Source organism: Manis pentadactyla, chromosome 3 (assembly GCF_030020395.1).
Source record: "Manis pentadactyla isolate mManPen7 chromosome 3, mManPen7.hap1, whole genome shotgun sequence".
Taxonomy (NCBI): domain Eukaryota; kingdom Metazoa; phylum Chordata; class Mammalia; order Pholidota; family Manidae; genus Manis; species Manis pentadactyla.
Window position 1 is genome coordinate 1421562 of NC_080021.1, and position 25373 is coordinate 1446934.

Here is a 25373-nt window from a genome sequence, read left to right on the forward strand (position 1 = left end):
GGATTCAAGGCTCTCACAGCCTCCGGCCAGGGGGAAAGGACACCTCTCTCCAGACTTGTCAGCAGGAGTACTGAGTTCACCTGGTTTGAGAAACGTAGAGAATCGTCACGCTCAGGGAACCCAGGGCCCTGAAGGCTTAGACCCCGTCCCTGCCACAGCTTTCTGAAATCATTATTTACCAGGTACCTGTCAAGGTCGTCCTGGGAATCCTCGTTTACACTCACTTCAACCTCAGGAGAGCATAGAGTTGTTTCTATTATCTTCCATGAGCAGGTGAGGAAACTGAGGCACCGAGCCTTGTAATGACTTTTCCAAGGTTATACGACAGGACAGAGGCAGTGCTGGGCTGCCATAGCCTGATCCTTAGCCACGTCCTGCCATGTGGACCCACCAGCCACTACACCACCCGGTAGTCAGCAAACCCCCACACCGGGACAGAGGGCTCTTCCCTCCAAAATCATACTGCTTTTGGATTTCGCACATAAACAATTATGAATATGCTTGTGGATAAAGTGAAGGTTCCTGTAGCCAGGATTCTCACCTGGCCTTGGTCGGCTGGCTTGCTACACATGTGTGGGCAATACGTTACTATTGACTCTATATAAAGAGCTCCGCCCAGGGCTCTGGGGGACACAGTGGCATGGCTGCATGGCTGCAGGACTGAGATGGCTGGGGACAGAGAGGCCCAGAGGCAGAGACCGGCTTGCTGCACGCAGACTCGCTCTGAGTGGACGGGATTCTAGTGACTGACCTGCCACTGTGGGTATAACCCTTTCACCCCAAGAATGTTCTGTTGTCGTTTTTCCATCTCACTGAATCCATAGTGAACTTGTCCGGGGCTGAAACCCATTGGCAAGACAATACTATATTTGAAAAGATTTTCATTATATTAAGATTAAGATCTAGTCTTTGGTTAAGTGTTTACAGATAAACTAATGTTGAGACACCATGAAAAGCAATTAACAAGACATACACAGTATCCCAGACCTCACAGCCCCCATGTGCTGGTGGTTTGCACGGCACACACATCTTATGTGTGAGCACACCTGGGCTCCCCATCTTACAGCTCCGTTTGCATGCTGTTGCCTAGATCTCTCCATGCTAAAAGGCCTTCCTAAGTTCTCTGATGTCCGTCTAGCTGATGGAAGGCGATTTCCCGCGAGGTTGTGCCCGTCTGTTGCTGCAGTTGTTAAGAGTCCTTATAAAGAACAGGGTAGCTTGTGGTCCTGCTCCTGCTTTCCCTTCACCTGAGCTGTGCTTCTTCTGATGATTCCCCAGCTGTTTCTCAGGGTAATTTCTAAGCTCCCCCAGCAGTGCCGCACCGAGGATCCTAGGAGACACAACGCTCTGCTGATGCGACCAGTCTCCACTCCTCCATCCACAACATCCTGCAGCCTATGCAGCGTCTCCTGACAGTGCTGCCTCCCTCTGCACACGTGACACCACGTGGGATAGAGCTGGCACAACTCGACCTGCTTAAGGGTCAGTGATTAGAATCCACTTGAAAAGACAGCTGCCTGCCAGGAATGTGGGTACGTGCCTCCTCCACTGTATTGGGGACCAGAGACCCAGCCTAGCTCTGAGAGCTCTGGGAAGCCAGCACTCCCCCCGACACACTAGGCATCTGGATGCTGTCTGCTGAAGAGACATGTACATCACTCTGTCACGGATTGTAGCATTAACTTCTAGCAGGTCAAGGAAAGGAATAAAGACCAAGGACACTTTTTTATATGCACCTACCAGGTACCAGAGACAAAGCCAGACATGCTCACAAGCACTACTGACCTCCTGTAAGCCCCACGACAGTTCTGGGGGGTGGGCACCAATGGTCCCACATCACACATGACACAGCCGAGGCTCAGAGAGACGCTAACTGAAGATCCCCCAGCCCCCGCAGAGCTGGGGTCCGAACCAGTTCTGCCAACTCCCCAGACATGCTTTCCATCATCGGGGCACAAGGCCAAGGCTCGCTTTGCCCTCCCTCCTGCCAGATGCTAGTTTCTGAGGAAAAGAAGACAGCTGGGAGGTGCAGAGACCTCCCCAACGTCACACTGGGCAGGAGCCCTGCAGGGGACGCCTGGCGAGGGCGCTCTGGCTTCCAGGCATCAGAGGGCGCTGTGGGCCCAGGAAGGCGCGACCACCCCGGGGTCTGCAGGCTCATCCGCTGCAGACCGGTACCCAGAGCGCGACCCTTAGGATGCCCCAGAAGGAAGCTCACCGGAGAATGCACATTTGGGCCTTGTTTTGTTGTTTGTAAATCTTTCTACCCGAGTGGCTCCCGGTCCAGTTGATTCTGCAGACCTCATCCCCGTGGAGTACAGACCGGCTCAGTGCCCACCCAAGGCACCCTTATGCCAGCATCCGCACCGCACTTATTAATTCTCTCCCCATGGAAGAACCAAGGGCGGGAGGGGCATGGAGGTCAGCACCCCTCCCCGTGCTCCCTGACTCCCCCCGAGCTCTCCGAACCCGCCCAGAGCAGCGGCCACCAGCCCTCCTCGCCCTCCTCACCCCGAAGGGCATCATAACCAGAACAGTAGCGTCACAGCTTCGGGGGGCCTGCCGTCTGCCTCTTGCTCTGGTCCACCCAGCCACCTTCCATGGCAGGAACACCTGTCCCCCTTCTACAGGAAGGGGGGCTGAGGCTCAGGGCAGCCCGAGGACAGACACAGGGTCAACGCCAAGTGGGGCCAGAGTCTGAAGCTGGGCTGCCCGACTGCGGAGTCTGCGACCCCCGTCCTGAGCCGAGCGTCCCCTGGCCCCGGGCGCCCATCCGTTCACTCACCCACTGGCCGGCATTCAATGCCAGCTGCCTCCCAGGCTCTCTGAGGAGGGCCCGCCCTCCCTCCCCCTGCCATGCCCCAGGCCTGGGGCTGTGGGCTGCCATCCCCCTTTACCTGAGCCCGATTTCACGGACACTCAAACACCGAGGGAGACTTACCCCAAGATCCTGTGGCGAACGTGGGCTGGAACAGGCACCAGAGAGGAGGCTAGCCTCCAAGACGAGGGGCACAGACAGCCCAGGAACACGGCACCACCCAAACTTCCGGGGAAAGGTGCGTCACTCAGCCCCCCAGCTTGCCTTCATTTCAGTACTGACCAGTGACTGTGTTTCCCAGTCGTGTTCCTGACTGTGTGACCGTGGGCAGGTCACTGGACCTCTCAGCTGTGTTCTCATCTGTGAATGGGCCTAGCGGGCCTTCCCTGGAGCAGAGCCTTAGAGCTGAGACACCGTGTGGGGCACAGACACCTTGCGCAGCACCTGGCCCTCAGAGGCCGGTGCTCATCACCACACTGGGTGATTCCAACACCCCAAACACAAGGGCACAGCCAGCACCCGAGCGACATGGTCGCCGGACCCCTCGGCCTGCAGTCCTTCCAATCCCCCGGCACTCTGCAATCACTCTGCAGAGAACACTCAGGAAAGAGGCCAGTGCAGGGGGCTCTGTCCAAGTGTGCTGGTCACCAGGGCCTTCTCCGCTCCATGCAATCTGTCGGTCCCCCTGACCTACCCTGGCCCTGCCCCGTCCTGGGAGAGGAGGCAGAGACCCTGAGCCATGGAAGAGAGCCCCAGGGCCCAGACTGGGGGTGGCTGACCACCAAGCCTTAGAGCCGCTGACTGCGATGTGCTGTGCATCACCCAGTCCCTGCGCAGTGTTTCACAGATGAGGCAGCACAGGCCCAGAGAGGGAGGCGACTCGCCCCGAATCGCACAGCTACTATGTGGCATGAACCTAGATTCAGACTGTGCTCAAAATGCCCAGCTGCGAGAGAATGTCAACTGAGGATGGAGCCCATGTCTCCTACCAGCACCCAGTGGGTGAGGTCTCCCTGGCTACGCTGGGACCCACAGTGTCAGGTCCCAATTGTGACACTACAGGCAGAAATTCAGGCACTAGGGAGATGCCCCCGGGCTGTCTGAATCTTGAGCTGCCCACCTTGAGCTCAAACAGTGTGGATGGGGCAGAGTTGCTCCCCCTGCTCATGGGAGGAAGGAGGCCTGTCAGTTCCTGCCTGGTGACACCCACACACGGGAAGGGCAGCACGTTGGTGGGAGGACAGGCTGGTGCGGGACTTGCGTGCTGGTGCAACCCAGCGAGCACCACCGAGACCAAGTGCCCTGACTTCAAGGGTCCAGCGCCCCCAGTCCTGACACCAGGGAACATGTGGGCATCCTGTTACCACCCCGTGCTCTGGTTCTGGACCTGCAGGGACCGCACATGCTAGAAACTATGAAAGCAGCTGCCAAATTTGAGCGCCGAGGTTCCAGGCACTGCAGTCATGGAAGGTGGCTGCATCAGCCCATTTTGGGTGTTGGGAGACCCAGACTGGACATGAGGGCAGAGCTAGAGAGCCAGGGTCGACTGGACAGGCCTGCCTGGTACAAGGCTCTGGGACACTGTGCGTCACGCTGTCTCTCAAGTGCTTTGTATTTGTGAGCAGTGGTTACTGCGTGCCTGTGCTTATAACAGGCATGAAAGAGAATTCCATTTATTCTGGAATAAATGAAAATACAGAGGAAGATAAGGGAGAAAATAAATACCCTCACAACTGTGTCCTTCACAGACAACTGTGGCTACTCATGGGGTTCTGCCTCCAGAAATTCTCTCTCTCTCTCTCTCTCTCTCTCACACACACACACACACACACACACACACCTGGGTGTGTTTTGAAAATTAACAAAATATTATCTTCATTTTCTAGGTCCTTAATTATTCTTCTAAATGTACCTTTGCATCCCTGAATTCTGTTGCATTATTTAGCTGTACAATAACTTATTTTACCCTTTGCCCACTACATGGCATTTAGGTTGTTTCCAGTCTTGCTTGTAGATTACACTGAATAAAACTCACGGCTGTGCCCTTGTGCGTGTCCTTGATTTATCTCCTTAGAGTAAATCTCTAGACATGAAAGTACTCTCTCAATAAAAGGACAGGGAGAGAACAGACTGGCCATGTGAAAGCTGTTCCCCAGTAATTTAACGGAGTGGCGCCCGGTTCTCACAGCCAGCCCTATGCAAGGGGTTGGCGGGAGCCCCCTATGAGCAGTGACAGCCTCCGGGGTCTAACAGCACAGCACTGAGTCTACAGGTGCCAGGCCACCAGTGAAATAATCAGCATAAATGTATGTTATAAAGCCTTCAACGTCTCTCCTGGGAAATGGGAGATATATTTTAACAGCTGGAGTGAGCACAAAATGGCAACGACTCTCTGCCTTTTATTTCTCTCATGGGCTAGCATCTTAAGAAAGCTTTCCTCCTCCGAAGGAACGCCCTAGTTCCCAGGGTCTATTGGCCTCATGGATGTTATGATGAAGGCCAAAGATGGGGCAACATTCATATCTGGGGAGAGCGTTTGCAGGCCTCCCTCACTGCGCCCTCCCTTCCTCTCGCCGCTCACAGCTCTGTCCCTCGTCGTCTCCCCTTGAAACTTCGGCAACAATGCCCCCAGTTCCTCTGGTCTCTCCCGTCTCCCCTCTGGCTGGCGCATGCTATCTGAACAATCTCAGCATGTCTGACCACACACAGACTCTTCAGTGCCTTCCTACACTGCAAACACGGCCTGAACGTGTTTTGATATTTAATGCCCTGCATGCTGGTCCTCAAACCACTTGTGCAGCCCTGTATCCCACTTCCTAGGAGGGCCTTTAGGTGCCCTCTCCTCTGGGCACTGTGAGCCACCCACATCCTAAATAAATGCCTCCCTCCGCGTCCCCCTCTGGTTTGCGCTCACGTTCTCATGGGGCCCGGGAGCCCTGAACACTGTGTGTGCTGCAGCGGCCCAGGCAGGGAAGGGGGCGCGGGCTGGGCGCTCGCCAGGAGACCTCCTCTCTGCCACAGAGGCTTACCAGGCAGCACCCTCGCAGCACACGGCCCTCCCAATCCCGCGCACCCCCACCCTGCTCCGCAGCCCTCGAAGGAGTGTGATAAAAGGGAGACGCTTACCTTCTCACCCTTTCCTCCTTGGACAGAAGACCCTCGGCCCTAGGAAAGGAAAGCGGAGACAAAGCATCACTGCGGAGCTTCTCTGCGTCCTTGCGGCACACCGCGGGCAGCACCCTGGGGCCCGAACCCTGGGCTGTTTCCCCGGCAGCTCTGCCAAGGAGCCCCTCAAAGAAACGGCAACTATTATTTATTGAGTGTTAATTCTTATATCATCCCGTTTAATTTTCTCAACAACTCACTACCATGGTACTCTTCTTTTTTGCTTATCAGCTTTATTGAGATATAATCCACATCTGTGTAATTCACCTGTTTAAGGAGCACAGTTCAATGCATGTGAGTATATGTGCAGAGCTGTGCAGCCATCACCACCATCAACTTCAGAACGTTTTTGTCACCAAACAAGAGCCCCACGCCCACTGGTGGTCCCTCTCTGCAGCCCCTCCCACCCTAGGCAAACCTAACCTATTTTCTGTCTCCACAGATTTGCCTCTCCTAGGCATCTTATATCATGGAAATCATACAGTGTGTATGCTTTTATGATGGGCTTCACAGCCAGTGTTTTATTAGCAAAGTGTTTTCCATGTCATACATTATTAATACTTCATTTTATTGCAGAATAAGATGCCACTGCATGCACGGAACACATTCTGTTTACCCATTCATCCAGTGATGGACATTTGTTCCTACTTCTTGTTTTTTATAAATAATGCTGCTATGAACATTGCATACAAGTTTTTACATGACCATATGTTTTCTTTTGGATGTACGTATATATATATAAGGAATTGCTAGGTCATATGGTAATTCTATGTTTCAGTTTTTAAGGACTTCCAGGCTGTTTTCCAAAGCAGCTGTACCATTTTACACCAGCCACATTATGAGGGTTCCAATTTCTGCACCATCCTGTTATTGAAAATAAGGTACTGAGGCCTCTAACCATTGCCCCCGAATTATCTGTTAGTTTTTCGCTGTGTATTTTGGGGTCTTATTGTTAGGTACACCTATGTTTATAATCGTTACATATTTTTGAAGGATTGACACTTCTAACAGCATAAAATGTCCCTTATTTCTATTTATTTTTGGTTTTAAAGTCTACTTTGTCTGAAATTCACATACTCAGTCCAATTTTTTCTGTTTTCTGTTTTCAGAAAATACATATTCTTTTACTTGCAATCCTTCTGCATGTTTGAATCTAAAGTGTGTTTCCTATAGTTGCATCTTCCTTTATGTCCCATCTGAAAATCCTCTTTTTAATGGACTTAATACACTCACATGTAACATTATTATTGATACAATCAGTTTACATATGCCATTTTATTTTTTGTTTCCCATCTCCTGTCTTTTTTGTTCCTTTAGTCCTCCTTTACTGCTTTTTTTTGCATTGTTTATTACTGCAACATTTTAATATCTTTAATGGTTTTTTCACTGTATAATTTTGAATTATTTTCTTAGAGATTGCTCTTAGGTTTACTATATGAATCTTACCTTAACAGGACCTACTTCAGATTTGAAGTGACTTACTTGCAGTGAGAGATATAGACATACTCCTATATAGCTCTATTCCCTCTTCCCCCATTTTGGGGCTATTATTATACATATTTGTTAAATACTCAATAACTCATTGTATAATTATTACTTTCCATTCACCATCCCCCTGCATGCCGGCCTCATTTATTTCTGATAAGTCAGATAATAATCTTTTTGGGGTTTCCTTGTACATGATGAGTCATTTCTTTCTCTTGCTGCTTTCAAAATTTTCTCTCTTTCTTTTAGCATTTTTGCTATAATGTTTCTGAGGATGGATGTCTGTGTTCATCTTGACTGGAGTTCGCTGAGCTTCCTGAATGTGCAGGTCACTGTTTCTCGCCAAGGGGATGTCTTCAGCCACTGTCTCCCTGGACGCTCTGCTCTCCCTCCTCTCCTTCTGGCATTCCCATTAGGGTGCACCCTGTGGGTGCCCACGTTCCTCTGAGGCGCTGTTAGTGTTTCCTCTCCATTCTTCTGATCACACATAACCTCTATTGATCTATTTTCAAGACGGTGGGATCTTTCTCTACCCCGTTCAAACAGCTGTTAGGTCTCTGCTGATTTTCATTCCCATTTCAGTTACTACAATTTTAAACTCTAGAATTTCCCTTTGGTTCCTCTTTAACAATTTCTATCTCTTTATTTATATGCTGCATTTGATGGGATACTGTCATGATATCTTCCTTTACTTCTTTAAGAAAAGAATGGTTTCCTTTCATTCTTTGAATAGAATTCTAACAGCTCCTTTGCAGACTTCCTCTTAAGCTGGACACCTGTGCTCAGCACAGGCACTTCCTGTGGCCTGCTTTTTATTCTCTGCATATGAGAAAGATGGGTGTTTCACTAGACTCAGGTCACCAAGGTGACGTGAGGCTGACATGCCTGAAATCTGTGCAGCGCATGACAGAGCCAGGCACACAGTAAGTGCTCTTACGTGTTCACACCTCTTCTTACTCCATGTGATCTTGCCCAGAACAGGTGCTTCCTACCTACACGCAGGAGGTAGGCATATCCCGAGGAAGCTGGCGACGTGGCAGCACAGAGGTTGTGTGTGACTCAGACCTGGCCTCGGAAAGCTACCCCGGAGAACCACACACTGTTGACTGGTGAGAACACGTGGGCCAGGCAGAAAGGGGAGGTGAGGGGGAATAAGGGTGAACAGGTGGTAAAGTCACTCCTGGTAGAGAGAAAAGCATGTGTCCTTTTTGATGTGAAAAATGACCAGTTTAGGAAGTCATAGCTGCCAAATTGGAAGCACAGACCCGGAGGGCAGGAGGGTGGGGACAGGAGCAGAGCAGCCCGCTGGGGCCACACCCACGCCCGCCCGTGAGCTTGGCATTCATGCCGCGGGGGGCGCGGGGCTCAGTCCCAGTGCGCACTAGATGGTCAGCAACTCCCGGCTGACACGCGTGCTCAGGGAAAGGCCCACACCAGCCGCGTGGGGGACAGCCCCTGACTCACCATGTCGCCTTTCTCGCCCTTGGGTCCTGGAGCTCCAGCCAGCCCAGTGGCTCCCGAGTCGCCCTGAGGAGGTGCAACCAGAGATGAGCACTGGGTAGGGCCCTCCGCCAGGCTCCCCGCAGGCTGCTCGCAGCCCACCTCACCCGATCCCCTGGGGGGGCTGGTTTTATCACCGCCACCTGCCCAGTGAGGCCGTGCGCCCACCCCACAGAGGGAGGGAGCACCCACGGGAGCACCCACCCTCCTGGTTCCAGGAACTATGGACGTCTTGAGAAAGCGAGTGGGTGAAAACCCTGCAGGTGTGTCCCTGGGGGCGGCCTAGGCACCGGTCCGAGGCCCCGGCAGGGGAGTCAGAGGCCTGGGGTTCAAGCCCCAGCTCTGCTGCCTGACGTGAGGGCCCGGCCCAGGCCCAGGCCCACGGAGCCCTCGGTGAATCTCTCCTATTCTTCTTCTCTCTCACTATGTGGCTCCAGTTCTTCCCACTTTCGCTCTGAGAACAGACAGCTCCTCCGCTTGCATGGTTCCCTGGGCTGTGATGCCTTTCCCTGCCTCCTTGTTCTGGGCACCCTGATGCACCCAGCCGGGGCGGGCCTCCCGCAGGACGGCACCCTCCAGTGCCCCCCACGTGGCCTTGGGGCTCCCCTCCAGGCCCCGCCGCCCCCGGCCCCACGGGGCATCCCCCCCACTGCCTTGTCTCCCTTCCCAGCGGCCTGTGGGTCTGGAGACGGGGCTGCCTGCGCCTCACCGGACAGCCTGCATCTAGACTGGGCTGTGGCACCGAGAAGAGCCCAGGCCATGACTGCTGGCACAGCCGAGCTCTGCCTAGGCCAGTGGAGCCCCTGCAGGCACCGCCGCTCCCTGAGTCTCAGCCAGGGGCTGGGCGGTCTGGCAGGGGTGCTGCAAGGCCAGGGTGCAGCCAGTTCTGGGGGCCCGGCCGCCTCCTGGGGGCCCGTCTGCTTCCTGCCTCAGTATGCCTTCCCTCCCACCCCGTCTTCTCTCCTGGTGCCGTGGTCACTCAGCCACAGTGTGGCACAGCCCCCGTCTTCTCTCCTGGTGCCGTGGTCACTCAGCCACAGTGTGGCACAGCCCTTCCATGAACAGCTGCCGCTGGAGACGAACACTTTCCTCTCACAGGTGCGCAGACCCCAGACACCTGCTCTGATCTCCCATCTGATGGCTGAGTAGCTGAGGTGACAGCCCAGGGGCTCAGTGAGGCAGAACACCCTGCATTCCTGCTGGTGACCAGCTGACTCCCTGGACAGCCCTGAGCCGCCTTCTTCCACACTGGGGGGCGGGGGTAACCAAGCAGGCCAGGAGTGTGTGTGTGATGGAGTGTGTGACAGTGTGTGATGGTGTGGAGATGGTGTGTGTGTGATGGTGTGCATAATGGTGTGTGTGACAGTGTGTGATGGTGTGTGTGTGATGGTATCTTTGATGGCGTGTGTGTGATGGTGCGTGTGATGGTATGTGATGGTGTGTGATGGTGGGTGTGTGAATGTGTGTGTGAGGCAGTGTGGGCCTGTGCCCCCCATCCTAGCAGAGAGGGGCACAGGGAGAAGGGCAAAGAAGGGGGAGTGTAGGAGGCACCCGCAGAGGCAGGAAGGAGGGAGAAGAGAGAGATTAAGGGACCATAGCGGGTGCTCAGTGCCATGCACTGAATGAATGAATGCGGGGACAAGTGACCCAGAGGAGGCGCTGGATGGGACTGGAGGGGAGAGGGGAGGGAGCTGCCTCTAGGAGTTGCCACCAGCACACTCAGCCCCTTTCAAACACCAGGCCAGGTGAAGGCCACTGGATACTCGGACCTCTTCCACGCAGCCTGTGTGACCATGGAATTCACATCTCCCTGGGTCTCAGCTTTCTGAGACCAAAACAAGGAGGTGGGAAACTAGGCCTGTCCAGCTCCACAAGCATCACAGACCTGCAGAAAGGTGGGGGGCGGGGGGCGGCTGCTGCACGGCCCAGGAAGGAGGACCCCACCCAGGAGCACCTGGCCAAGAGCAATTAGCGAGTTTGGAAAGTTTGTGCAAAAAGAATTTCATGCAATTTAAGCAAACAGAACACAGTCTAAACAAATAGACTCTTAAAGCCAACCCCAAAGTTTCTGGAATATAGAGGCTGAAAAAGATTGACGCAGAATTTGCTGGCCAGGGAGGGTTAAGCTCTTTGGGGCAAACAGGGTCTGACCCAAGGCTGCTGTAACCTGACCCTTTTCTGCTTAAATCAGACAGAAAGGGAGGTTCTGAGAGGTGAAGAGGCTCAGGTCTGCTGGCTCTGTCCTTCTCTCTCAGCAAGCCCGGCAGAAGCACAGCACTGCAGGGCAATGATCTGTCCCAGAGCTCGCCTTCTCTCCTTTGTGGAGAACAAAGCACCGGCCTCGTGGGCTCTCACGGGCCCCTCAGCCAGCCCCAGCACTCACCTTTGGGCCAGGGAGTCCCACGGGGCCATCAGAGCCCTTTTCACCCTGAAGGAAGGAAGTCAGAAGAAGCAACTTAGCCTCGATTAAAATTTTCCCTCTTCTCTCCTCCCTTGTCGGTAGCCACCCCACAGGCTCATGAACCAGTCTCCTAGCAAGCCACGTGCTGACCAACACGGATGAGGTTTATGAGGGCTGAGAGCCCCTGCTTGGACTGCAAATCTGCGGGGGAAACTGGCACTGCCTCCAAATACAACATCAGTGGAATAAAGAGAAACAAAGATGGCATCCTCTAGGCTATTTGTATCTGAATATGACATCACTTCAATTAAAAAAACCATGTAGCCTGCCTAATGGTTCATATAATTATTCACTAAAATACAAAACAAGGCATGTCTAAAGGCTGTCTCTAATTGTAAACATTGTTCACTTTTTAAAGTATGTGTTATTTGTGTAAAAGATCTTATTTTTAGATCGAAAAATGTGATGTGCTGAGGTTGCATGTAAATATCATCATACTAAAACAAATGTAACGATTCATGCTGTTGTATTTGTGCACATCTCAGCACATTAATGAAAAGAAAAGTGACAATATATATCCATTTACATGTGTGCACCGCCTGTCACTGAACACCATGCACGCTCAGGTGCAGTTGTGCACTTAGCTACATCAGGAACATCTTTTTTTAAATGCATTCACAGATGTCATTAACACATGCACATGGAGATGAGTTTTGTGTGTCCGAGCCCACATGGTGCCCCCTGGATGCCTCATACACACACAGTTCATCCTCCATGATGTTTGGATCTAGAGAAGAAACAGGAGCACAAAAGTCATCCTGCTGACCTCAGTGAGTAATGAAATGTTTTGTGAATTGAATTAGAGGTTTAACCACTGAAGCCAAGTCTGCCTGTGACCAGAGGCCTGCCTTCCAGAGAGAGTGGCCAGATTTCCCAGGCCCCTTGCATGGTGCTTCCTGCAGCTTGAAGATGGAGGAGGTGCGGGCAGGCCCTTCAATGAGGCGCTTGTGGGAGCTCTGGAGTCCTCTGGGGGAGGAGAACAGAGCTGGGCTGAGGAGGTGCTCAAACCCCGGGGAGGGTGCCAAGGGACCGCGGGCCTCGGAGCTCTGGGGCACCCTAGCCTCCCAGTAGATGGGGACTTTTGAGCACCATGCCCTATGTGCCTTAAAGTCTGCTCAGCGCACAGTGGGTGCTTAATGCTTATTGTCAAAAACAAGGGATGACTGAGTAAATAAAGGAATGGATATTGAGGGATGCCACCAGGGGCTGAGGCTGTGAACCTGCTGATTGGTCGATAATGTTGAAAAGAGAGACCCTGCCCTGCCAGCAAGACAGAAAGGGTGTCCCAAGGCCCTCCCTTCCATCTGTCCGTCCGCCACCGGCAGGTCGTCCTTCAGACCCTGAACCACTCATCCACCAATTCAACCCTTATTCAATAATGTCAGCTATATATCAATAGCTGAAAACACAGGCATGCCAAGGCTCACTCTGCTACCTGGAAGTCATCTTAAGGATGTAAGGACACTTTTAATCCACGGTGACCATCGTTATGGTCCATGGAAGCACAGGGAGGGGAACGGCCCATCGGGCCTTGGAAATAGGTGCTGAGTAAATAGTTATTGAACTGATGGATGGTGAACCATGGAAGGAGGGGGGGAGACCGGAGAGGACAGGAGGGAGGGAGGAATGCGTTTGGATCAGAGGGAAGGCTGAGTAAAGGAAACGCCGAGAAGAAGGGATGAGGGTGGGCTCCACAGAGCGTATCTAAACTCCATCCCTTCTTCTCAAACCAAATCCAGTTTGATTGAGTTGCGTGCTGAGCAGAGAGGACACCAGTAGGAGCCAGGGAACCCTGGGAATGCACTGCTAACTTCAGGCACGCGTCACCGGTCTGAGGAGCTCCCCTCCAGAAACAAGGGGCCCAGGAGGAAGCACACTTTCCTGACCTGAGTCGTCGGGAGTCTGGGGCCGTCCCACCCTAGCAGGCCGTGTGCATCACGGGAGATTGCCACCCCCGCGGCCGGTCCTGCTGACCACCCTGCCCCGCTCAGCTCAGGGGCTCTGGGCTGCGGGTCGAGGGTGAACGGCAGACGTACCTTTTCTCCAGCTGGGCAGGAACAGTTGATGGTCTTCAAAAACCCGATCTGTTCACTGCTGGTGACAGGAGGCGGCTGGGGTGGGGGCGAGGGCTCTGCCAGCACGGTCACCTGGCACTGGAAGGAAAGCCCAGGGATCAGAGCCTGGCTTCTCCCCCAGCACGGTTCCCCCACCAGGGGGGCAGCCTGGAGCTTCCTCAGGACCATACAGGCCAAGGGGACCCGGGAACCCTGAGGACACCTGAGTGGGGGAAGGGCAGGTCACGTGTGACCGCAGGTCCTGGTGCTCCTGAGGCCCTGGGGTCACACAGGCCTGGGCCAACCCTGTCTCTGCCGCTTCACGCCGCTCCTCAACCTGCAGGAACCACTTCACCCCCCTGAGCCTCAGTGTTAACCTCTGAAACTTGAAGCTGAGACTTGAAAAGGTCCCAGGGGAGGGGCCGAACCCACGGGGGATCGAGGACTGTCCCCCGAGTCCTGGCTCAGGCTTCCCCCTCCCTCTGGCCAACCAGCCAGGCCCACTGGGCCTCCCCTCCTCCAAGCCCCATTCTGTCCCTCCTAGGGCCACACCGCCGGCCTTTGCCTCTTGCTCCCCAGGGGCGGTGCTGACTGAGGCTGGGGTCCCAGCAGCCCTGGGAGGACCTGCATGACCCTGAGCCCCCAGCCCCGACTGGGCGTCCACAGAATGGGACCCTAGCCATGTCCCCAGGCTTCCCCTCGGTCGCGTCCTGATGGTGGGCATCTCCCTAAGCCCTGACTGCCGGTCTGAGGCCCTGGACACCCCCCCGCTTCTGGAGGTCAGGCACCCGTCTCCACCCAGCCTCTCCATGCAAGAGCCTCGCTCACTGGGCCAGAGGGGATGTCACAGCACGTCTCCAACTCTGCATGTCGGGAGTCACAGTAAATCACGATGCGCTGCAGGTCGAACTGGAAAGGAAGACAGGCGGAGGGTGAGTCCTGGGGGCTCTGGGGCCCAGGCTCCTCCCCGGCGTCAGGCAGGCCCCGCCCAGCTGCCAGGGCCCACTTCCCCCTGGGGTCTCTCCTGGTCTGACCCTGGGCCACTCCCGCTCCGAGCTGAGCTTCAGAGGGCTCCTGTGCGTCACCCACCTGCAGGCCTCCCTTCGAGGAGAGAGAACCCAGGGGCAGGGTGGTCAGCTGGCACAGGCCGAAGCCAGGCTTGTTCTGCCCTGGATGCGGCCTCCATCCCACGCTGGCACTGACTGCCACTGACTGCATGGTGACTATTTACTTATGTGTCCACCTTCCCCCTGGGCTGCCCACACGGACCCGTGTGCCCCAGAGACACTGAGCCCCTGCCCATATGCTTTGCCCTCGCAGTGCCCAAAGCCTGCACGCCACCTCCTTCCTCCTCCGTCTGCTCTTTGCAAGGCTGGCTGCTCTCACCTCCTGCCTCCGTGAGCACCCACCCGAGCCCCAGCCCCTCCTGTCGCCGGTCTCTCTAACGCGTCAGCCTGCACACCTTCATAACAGCACTTACCACGTCACGCCATTTTGCATACATTTCTCAGTTGACTTTAAAATCCGCTTCCCCAGCTAGAACATGAGCTGTGAGGCAGGGTGCGCCTGCCTTCTGTCTTTCACTGTGTCCCCAGCCCCAGAGCCATTCCTGGTCTGTAGCAGATGTCCCAGAGGCAGAGCTACTGGCTGGCTGGCTGAAGGCACACATGGACAGACGTTTATGAAATGGACCCTGAGCTGAGTCAATGGATGGAAGGAGCCATTCTCACTGAACATGGGTGCTAGGTGCCCCCGGCCTGGAGCCCCCGGGGCCCTTCTCTGGCCTGTGCTGCACTCAGGCACTCTTGACACACTGACCCGGCAGGTGGTCAGCCCCTGACCTCATCCTCCCAGCCTTACGCCGTAGGTGTCCCTGCAGATATAACCCTTCACCCCACTGACTTGGCTCAGAAAAACAATAGCAATTCCATTTGTCTGTCTGCTTCATTTCCTGTAGACACACCAGCCCACAGGCAGGAAGAAAAGGCGAAATGCAAAATCGTGCTTTTGAACAAGGCCTGTTTTAAAGAGAGGGTTCTGCTTTCTGCATCAGCAAGCAACACGCTCAGCAGCTGGCCCAGCTGGCGAGGCTGCAGGACAGGAACGGAGGAGAAAGAGGCAGGTCAGGGTCAGGGAGGGAGGACAGGCGGCACGCCCAGGTGGGCAGGGAGGGCCTGGGGGCTGGGGGGCCTCTTTCCGACGCCCTGAGATCCCACCGTCCCCTGGCCATTCTCATTGTCCCTCCACCAAGCCGGGGAGCCTGCCTCCTGCCATCCCTCCGACCCCCACTCCCCTGAGATCTCTACCCACGGCCTCACCCTCGTCAAGTTGGCACTGAACGTGCCGCCTGGATCCTCTCCCAGCCAGCTCCCCTCTGTGTTCCCCCATTTGCACCTTGTAATCCCTTTCCTGGCTGCGTGTGGAAAGCACCCAGGGGTGCGGGGAGCTTGGAGTCGGGCTCTGACTCTCAGTCCGGCTCCTTCCCCATCGCAGCTGACTAGGCACGCCCGCCCCAAACCTCAGTTCCCTCTTCTGTGAGGTGGGGATGGGCCCCTGACCCACGGGGCTGCGGTGAAGACCAGGTGAGACAAAGGAGCTGATGTCAGCTCAGGGGGAGTGCTGTTTGCTGTGGTCTCTCCCCACCGTGTTCGAGTCCCGAGCCAGGTGGTTACAAGCACTCCAGCCTATGCTTTGGGAAGCCAGAAGTTTCTAGATTAAAGTGGCTGCAGTGTTCCATTGGCAAATGCTAGAGGCTCCGGAGTGCCCCAGTACTGGGTACAAAACAGACATTCAGCTAACGCCTGTGGGCATAAGGGGGAGAGTGGGGGACCCACCATAGCCCCCAGACTCACGCTGTGGGTTAAAGAACCCAATTAAGGGTCCAGAGTGATCACAGAATTTAAGAGTCAGGGCAGGACAAACACCCAGGCTCTAGACTCACAGTAAAATGCAGAACTCACAAGCAGCCCACGAGGTCTGCACCACCACTTACCAATTTTGCGACTTTGAGCAAATAATTAAATCTCCTTACTAAGTGGGGCCCAAGTACGTGTGAGCCCATGGGGGTGTCGGGCGGATGCACCGAGTCAGCACAAGTGACCCGCTCAGAACCTCACGTGCCGCACTCAGCAGAGTGCCAGTTAGGGCGTCTGTCCTTGGCAGGCGCTCGGCGTTCACCATAGGCCCGTCTGTGCCCACGCACCAACAGGGCGGCAGGAAGACAAAGCCACAGCCTCCTTCCTCCAGATCAGAGCCCAGGTGCCCTTCCCTCTATGATTCTTTGTCACTGAAAAGTGAACGGTTACTTTGGGGCGTTGCAAGAGCAGCAGAGCAGGCGGCCCCAGGGAGCCCACGTGCTGACCGCCGTGGGCAGGTGGCACTCTAGGCTCGTGCTGCTTGGAGCCAGGTTAGGGGTGCTAGTCCCCAGCGTTAGGACCAGTGACACAGGGGCTCAAGAGAGCTGGACACCATGGAAGTGAGTCCCTCCTGCTCCTCGGAGGGTTCCATCTCCTCAGTGCCCAGAGCCACCGCCTCGTCCCTGCAGGTCGGCAGAGGCCTGAGACAGGGGAGCAGGAAATGGAAGGGAGGGCCGACCAGGGCTCTGGTGGCGGACAGGCGAGGGGCCCAGCACCGCAGGTGTCCCTGACAAGCCCCACCCTCTGAGACCAGGACCCTTCCCAGCCTTGGACTGGGTCTCCTCCACTCCCCATGCCCCCAGCGCTGGGGCTGGCACCGTGTCTGTCCATCATCGGCGTCCATCGGCCTGCTTGGCCCTTTGTCCGGCACCACCTGCCCTTGGTAGCGAGTCACCACAAACACACGGTTCCTCAGATCAGCCCCCAGCCCACTGAACAGAAATGCAGTGGAAACGTCAGTGTGGGAGGTATGCGAATGGGGTTGGAAGGATTCAGCCCTGCCGTGTCTTTGCTCACAGGTGTTTCTCCCTTTGAGCCTCAGGTTCCTCATCTCCGAAGCAAACGACGGGGTGGACAAGCTGCTCTGAGTTCCTTACAGCTCAGAGGGCATCTGTTTCAGGCATGGTCATCCAGGGGCTGAGAGTCCCACAGGACCAGAGGCCCAGCTTGGCTGCCCAGGGCCAGGGGGCATCTATGCAAACCGCTGACTGCTTCTGAGAGGCCACCTGCCTGGTTTGTAGGCAGGATTAAGAAGAGTCATGTCCAGGACCTTAACACATGCTCTGCTGGGGGACAGCCTAGCCTGACCCTTGTCTGTGCCCTGAACTCTCCACAGCCCCATCCTCATCTGCCCTGACTCCTGCCATCTCAGTGGACGTGTGGTTTGCAGACGGGCATCAGGGCGGGCTGTCGGAGCGGAAGCCCCAGCCCTGCCGCCTGTTGGCTCTGTGATCTTCTCAGGAGCGGCCCTCTCTCTGCACATTTACTCTCTAAGGTTGTGAAGAAGATCAGCTCGGACCTGGGGTGAGGGGCCCGCTTCCGTACAGGGCCTGGTGCAGAGTATAGGGTGATGGGCGAGAGTTACGAGCAGCCTGAACGATGGTTTTTACTTACACAAAGCTTTACTTTGATTTCACTCCTTTAATTTAGTTCCCCATCTACCATCTTACTTCATCCTTTTAGGATGGCATATGGAAACAAACGGGGCACGGTCCCCGTCTCGAGAGTAAATGAACAGCCAGTCACAGCCTGAGGGACACACCGAGCATGTGACTCCTGCCATTACAGCTGGTTGGTGGCGGGACTGTCGCCGTAGCCCCCGTTAGCGGGTGTGCTTCTCACACACCCCTCATCACTTCCGGGTGCCTCTGACTAGCTCCCTCTGACCCTCATTTGGAGGAGTTCGTATACACAACAATATTTATGATCTACTGTTTAGCTAACAAAGCAAGTTATAAAAGAGTAAAATACAAATTATTTATGGTGTGTTTTGTTATAGTAGCATTTCTTGACTCAATGTATTCATAATTACTCATTTTTTCAGGTTATAGTTTGTGCTTGATGGATCAGAAAACAATATTTACAGCATATATAATAAATAAGCAATTAGTAACCAGAATATGTAGATTATCTAGAAATCATTGAGAAAAGAAAAACAGCATAATTATAAACAGGCAGATGCAATGGTCTGGCAATCAACAAACACATGGAATGATTTCTGAACTCAGTGGTAATCTGGGAAATGCAGATGGAAAACACAATAAAATACCACAGTATGCCCATCACATTGGCAAAAGAAAATCAGTATGTTGGTGAGGATTTAAGAAAATGGGATGCTCACACATTGTTGGCGAGCATAAAATATTCTCTCCCTTGGTTGGGATATTTAAAATATGTAGCAAAGTAAAAAACTATTTATCCCCCAATCTAATCTTTGAACCCAAGGGTCCATGCCCCAGTGAAACTATCTCACCTGGTCTGCATTTCACACCTAAAAGGCAGGTGTTACTCCAAAGTGCAAAGGTAAGCAAAGTGCACTTAGAGATGAGGCACTGAGTTCAAGACCCAAGGCCTGCCGACTGTGACGGTGAAACATCAGAGACAATTTGAATTCCCACTAATCTGAGAATTAGTAAAATGCACAATAAAATAAAGTATTATGAAGCAGCTAAAAGGAGGAATGAAGCCTAGACAATTTTGAGAAAACAAACACAAAGCAAGACGTAGCAGTACAACTGGATATAAACGCATACAAATTCACATAAATGTAAAAAAACCCAGCACACCTCCAATGACACTATGTCTGATAATAGATAAGTACGTGAGTGTAAACAATAACATGGACTAGTTTTGGAAAGAGCATTCTCAGATCATGGCTTGGGGGATCTCTCGGGAAGCGAGGGGTGCTCCTGCTCACGGTCGGTGAGCTGGACTGAAGCTTGAGGGCAACACACACGGAGCTAGCTACATGCAACCTGTATGGTGTGTGTGCGTGTGTGCGCGCGCGTGTGTGCGTGCGTGTGCGTGCGTGTGTGCGTGCGTGCATGTGCGTGTGTACGTGTGTGTGTGCAGAGAGATGGTGGATGCATTTCTAGAGGGAAGAAAGAAAGAAAAGTTAAAGGAGAGGAAAAGAAAGAAGAGAAATGAAGAGAGAAGAGAAAGAACAATGGAAGCACTGAAGGGGTGGCGGCCAGACAGCTGTTACCAGGGACTGACTTTGTACCCATTGTAATCCCTGGCTGGTGGGAAGAGGATGATTTTACTTATTTCCATAGACTTTCCTGTATTTTCCAAATATCCTACAATCAGAGAAGAGAGAAAGAAAGGCTTCTATTTAAATTTGTAGGAATCTTCATAACCCCTATCTATGCATGTATTTGCAGATGTAGGTACTGTGTCCCCTTGCTGAGCACAGTGCCGGGCCCCCGGGAGCTGCTCAGTGTATGTGTGATAAGTGACTGGCTGAACAGAAGGACTGACTGAATGAATGAGTGACGGTGACTTGGGTTCTGAGTCAGGGTGCTTCCTCCTAGGACAGTCCAGGCTGAGGACAGGGAAAGTGACACAGGCAGGTGGGGGCACCTGACCCCCGAGGCTCCCGGGCCCCCAGGCCCTCAGCTGCTGTGGCGGCCGTGGTACTCACATCAATGGGCACGCTGTCGTAGAGGCGCTTGCCGATCACAGTCTTGCCCTGGACATTGATGTTCTCTCTCTCCTCGATGGGCAGCGTCTGCACCAGCGCACAGTCGACATAGAGGGAGACATTCTGGGCCTGGATGCTCAGGGCGAGCTTGTGCCAGTCCCGGTCGAAGAGGTCGTTGACCCAGGGACTGTGGAAGACCACCCTGACGGCGTCCTTCACGGCGCCCACAGCGTTGTACTCCACGGCCTTGTTCTCGCCGTCCAGCCGGATGGAGACCTGGGGAGGAGAGGGCCACGGGCTCCTAGAGCTGCCAGGGACCATGCAGGGGGAGGGCAGGCGGGGAGGGAGCTGCTGAGTCAGGCCTCACCAACCCGAGTCAGGTCCAGGCTGTGGCCCTACCTGCTGGCCCACCTCGGGCAGACCTCTTGCCGTTACTAAGCCTTGGTCTCCTCCTCGGTACGAGGGCGGCCATAACATCCACCTTGCAGGCTGCCCAAGATCCCACATTAAGTGGGATAATTGAACTCACACACTAATCCAGGGGCCACAACCCCACCTGCCTGGTGGGTCATGCACCTAAGAGCACTGTAGCGAGCTGTCAAGTCAGTGCAGAGGGGTCTGAGCTGTGGGACAGCCAGGGACCCCGACTGACTTCAGGACACACCAGCCAGATGCCACGACCAGCCTGAGACCCCATATGTAGCCGGCACTGTCTCCCATCTGAGGAACAAAAGCAAAGCTCTAGGAGGATAAAGTCCCTTGAGGACAGGGACCTTGGCAATTTTGCTCACGGGAGGACCCCCAATTGTCTGCAAAATGCCTGGAAAATTCTGGAAGAAAGCTTTACTTTTGTTTTCCTAGAATGAATGAGTATGTTTTCCTCCATAGGCTCATTTCTTTGTCCCTCGCACGATACTCCCTGAACATCCTCCGTGACAGGCAGGCAGCCTGCCGGGTGTCGGGAATGTGGCGGTGGGGAAGGTCGACATTCTACGGGGAAGGTGGACGTAGGGGACGTAACACACACAGAGGAAGTAAGTATTCACAGGGCAAACGGGCGACTGAGAATGTTCTCGTTCCCTCTGTGCGGAGTCGGTCCACCGGCCCTGGCATCTGTGCCCCGCCCTCCTCTGCCGAGCTCGGGGCTCCCCAGCTCTGACCTTTAAGAATTCCTCCACCTGGGCTCCAGCACCCCCGGCTCCTAGTCAGTGTGGCCCCTGGAAGGAAGAGGGAAGGGCCGGGGCACCGATGCCTCCTGGGCCTGGCCTCTCCACTTCCGGTGACCGCCGACCTCCCCCTGCCTCGGCCCTCCAGGTCCAGGGTGGCAGCGTCCTGTTGTTCTAGTTCCAGGATACCCCAGTATCCCTTGTTGATTTCCTTAATTCTGACCCTTAATCTCACCAGCCGCCTTAAGTCAGCCATGTCATTAATCCCTCTTCAAAAATGTGGGCTGCCTACTGCCTACACCCCAACTAGCGAGTCGTTCTGAGCTGTGTGACCTTGGGCAACTCATTTAACCTCTCTGTGCTATTTCCTTATTCATAAAACAGTACCAGTGATAGTGCCTACGTCAGTCATTCTGAAGACTGAATTAACACATATGTAACACACCTACACTGCACTTATTACATACCAGGCACTGCTCTAAATATTAGCTATAAAAAGATTGAGTGAGTTCAAGAACATCCGCACAGTGAAGCCTTCTCTGACAAATGCATGTAGCTGGATCCTGGTCTGGCCACGGGCTCTCACACCCCAGGCTTGTTGGTTTATTGCCGTGTTTCATAGCCCTCCGGCGGGACGGGAAGCATCACGTTCATCCGTGTGCTCACCTGTGTCCTGCCTGTCCTGCCTCATCTTTTAGGCCAGCGTTGTGTCTCTATTGTCCGACCCTGTAAACCCGGTGGCCAAGGAAACCTGGGGGTCACCAGCAGCACTCAACAAAAGGGGATTTGTTGTGAGACAAAAGGGAAGGAGTGAGGGCCCGAGGCTGGAGGAGGAGCCGCAGCAGGCAGGGCCTCAGCCCCAGGGTCCGCAGCACTCGCCAGGCCTTCCGGCTTCTCTTTCTGCCCCCACATGGCTTCAGTACAGCCAGTGCGGCCCGGAGATTTATCCTTAATTAAATTGCCTGCCTTCATGTTATGGTTAGGGTAAAGGGCGGAAAATGTGGAACCCCTGGCTGATACTCTAATGCTTCTGTGAGTTCACATTGTCTTCTGTTTCTAGAGCACGGTTTACGCATGAGCCCCGCGCTCCTGAGCCGCCTTGGGAGTTCGGTGGCATGGTTTTCCTGTCGGTGTTGCGTGGCAGAGCAGGGGGGGAACCCCAGCAGGCCTAAGCCCTGGGGCTACCGGTACCGGCTGGGGGCCTCGGTGAGGCACGCCACAGCCCACATCTATCAGCAAAGCCTGTTGGTTCTGTTTTCAAAATGCACCCGGAATCTGGTCATTTCTCAGCACTTTACCGTGATTACGTGGTCTGAGTCAGTACCGCCTCTTGCTCAGATGGCCACAGCTGCCTAATTGGTCTCCCTGTTTCTAGGCCGGCCCGCATCCTCTAGAGCCTGGCACAGACCTGAAGCGCCTACACCAGCCTAAAAGGCAGGGATCTGTCTCCCACCACCTGCCGCCCCTGACCGGTCCCCGCCACACACTGCTCCAGCCACACAGCCCTCCTGCCCCGCCCTTTATGGTGTCTGGAGTGAGTGAATGCCCCTCATTTCCCCTGGGGGACAAACAAAGAAAATGCCACCTTTCAAGCATGGTTGTAAATGAGATAACAGATACAAAAGTCTAGATCCACAGATCTTCAGTGGCTGGAGAGCACAAAGGGATGCTGGTGGCAAACTTGGGACCCAGTTCGCCTCCTGGCAGGCCTAACTCTGTTGTTCCTGGCTCGAGCAGGCGTGTCCCCAAGGCACAGAGGGGCCGACAGGGGCGCGCCCCCAAGGCTGCTCCATGAAACTGTGCTGCCGGGCCTACGTCCTCCAAGGCGGGCCCAGGAGGTCAGCACCCGGCTCGTTCCAGCGGCGGGAGAGGGGGAGGCAGCATGGCAGGCGGGGAGCACACGGCTCTGCCAATGCCCTGAGGAGGAGCATGCAGACCGAGAGGGGTGAGGGCGCGCCCCACAAGGACGTCATGGCAGGCACCCAGTACCCGTCACCAGACACTGAGAAGTTGGAAAAGCAAGGCCTGCATGCCTGCAGGGGGGCACATGGGCACCCCGGGAGCTGCCTGCTCTCCAGAAACACAGCTGCTGGGGAAGACGCCCCCTCCCCCGTTTTGCCCCCCACACTTGTATGAAATCAGGCGGCTCAGCAGTCCGGCCTGACGGTGTTATGCACCTCAGTCTGACCAGGGGAGAGACAGAAACATCGTCCACTGGGACCGTCTGATGGGTAGAAACTGGCTGAGCACAGTGGGCAAAGACAGGCGGGGCGCATGACTGCCAGGCTGCCTTTTATCAGCTGCCTGGGGAAGCGCCCTGGCCTGGCTGCGGCTCAGCCGCCTCCTGCGAGATGCCAGCAGAAGAACCAACCCTCAGCAGAGGAAATGAGCTGAGGTCTCCGGAGCACTGGGACCGTCCCGGGTCCTGCCAGGTGCGTGGAAGCGTTGGGAAGCGCGGACAATGCCAGGGTCCAGCTTCAAGCAGAGCGCAGAGCTCGCGGCTCCGGAGGGGCTGGTCCTCTCAGACCGCTGCCTGTGAGCACGGCTGCCACACTCCGGTCGCTTCAGCACGTCTTCATTTCAGTCCAGCTCCAGATGAAAATATGGTCAGTCTCTCTGGCTGAAGGCATGTGATACCTCTACATGGTTCATTCTCAAGAGAGAACAAGAGTAAATGGCAGGCAAAATATGGCTGGCCACGACCTCTGAGAACAAGGGGCTTGGATTCGGCACAGCACAGAGCGCAGCGTCACCTGCATCTCAGACCGACAGGTCACGGGTTGACGGCTTTGGCTTTGAGGTGTGTCTCTCCTCACTCCGCCTGTGCTGCTGACGCCCTGGGCTACCTTCACGGTGATTCAAAGCCAGAACAGCAGAGGTGGGCACAGATGCCTGCCGCACTTCATTCAGGGTCAAAACAGAGCTTCACCGGAGGGATTCGGCCGAGACAGAGCTGGACTGTGTGCCAGAAACTGCTCCGGGCGAGTCAGGGACGTGGCCTCGGCGCTCCTTCCACCCACCACTCGGGGGCGCCGTCCTGCCCTCCGCTTCACAGCTGAGAACGTCGAGACTGACCTAACGTGTCTCAGGGGCGCCACTGAGGAAGGCGCGGACACCAGACGTGAGCCCAGGTCTGGCTGAGCCTGAGCCAGTCTCCCACCATGCCGTGGAGCTGTGCCACTCTCGCCAACAGGGCACAGGCCATAGGCCCGCAGAGCCGCCCTGAGCGCCAGGAGGCAGGGGGCGGGCCTGCTGTCCCCCCGAGCGCCAGGCACCTGCCCCTCACGGGAGAGAGGCTGCACCTCGGGCAGGTGGTGCTCCCCTGCAGTTCCCTGGGGCTTCACACACCAGACTCTCCATCTCTGGGGCCCAGGACACAGGCCCCCAGAGTTAAGCGTGCCGGGGGACACCATCCCTGGGAGAGGAAAGCCGCAGACCAGGGTCCCTGCTAAGACAAGGCGGGCTCGTACCTGTGGGATGCCGTACTGGTCGATGACCTGCCAGATATGCCAGTCTTCTTTCCGGGACGCTTTCCTGACCCGGAAGGTGGCGACAAGGGCGTACTCGTCAGGCAGGCCCTGCGGGAACACATCCCTGGGGGGACGGAGACAGGTGACACGGGCTCAGTGTGAGCGCAGGGGCTGAGGGACGCCCACGCACCCCTGGGCTCGCTCGGTCCTGCCCGTCTTACTCCCAGGTGTTTCTGAAATCCACCCACTCCCCTGCCTTTACTGCCTTTTCCTGTGATCGGGGCCTCAGTGTGACCCCCTGAGAGACCCCTGCTGGACCCCTCACAGTCCCCTGCCCTCACCTTCAGCCCCTTCAAACCTCCCCACGTGTCTGATCCCATCTGCCCACCTTCACCATTCCTGACAAAATTGATGATAAACGCGCAGTCGCTCCTCCCCCAGGGTCAAGGGTGGCATGTGCCGCCTCCCCACCCCTGCCCGTTCCTCTCAGCAGGGCCCAGCTGCTGTATCTCACCCTGCTCCGTTCCCTGCCTCCCCACCCAGCACCCTCCTGCCCCCACGGAGCCCTGGGGGCGTTCCTCACCACCCCGCACCTGCTCCTCCCCCCCCACATTCAGAAGGGAAACTGCTCTTCACACCAGGTTCGGAGGGTGTTCTGACCCGCACGTAGCTGAGGGCAGCCAGGCTCTGCGGGTT

At 55.3% G+C, this 25373-nt stretch overlaps 1 protein-coding gene across 1 annotated transcript in view; it reads right to left on the reverse strand.

Moving 5' to 3' along the window:
- COL22A1 (collagen type XXII alpha 1 chain) overlaps positions 1-25373 on the reverse strand; it is a 237705-nt gene that overhangs the window by 155428 nt on the left and 56904 nt on the right. The window contains exons 6-12 of the mRNA XM_057497641.1: positions 24678-24801; positions 20042-20317; positions 14312-14392; positions 13466-13582; positions 11352-11396; positions 8933-8995; positions 5945-5983 (exon numbers count right to left, since the gene is read on the reverse strand). Of these exons, the coding sequence (XP_057353624.1) occupies positions 5945-5983; positions 8933-8995; positions 11352-11396; positions 13466-13582; positions 14312-14392; positions 20042-20317; positions 24678-24801 (745 nt within the window). The remainder of the gene's footprint in view (positions 1-5944; positions 5984-8932; positions 8996-11351; positions 11397-13465; positions 13583-14311; positions 14393-20041; positions 20318-24677; positions 24802-25373) is intronic.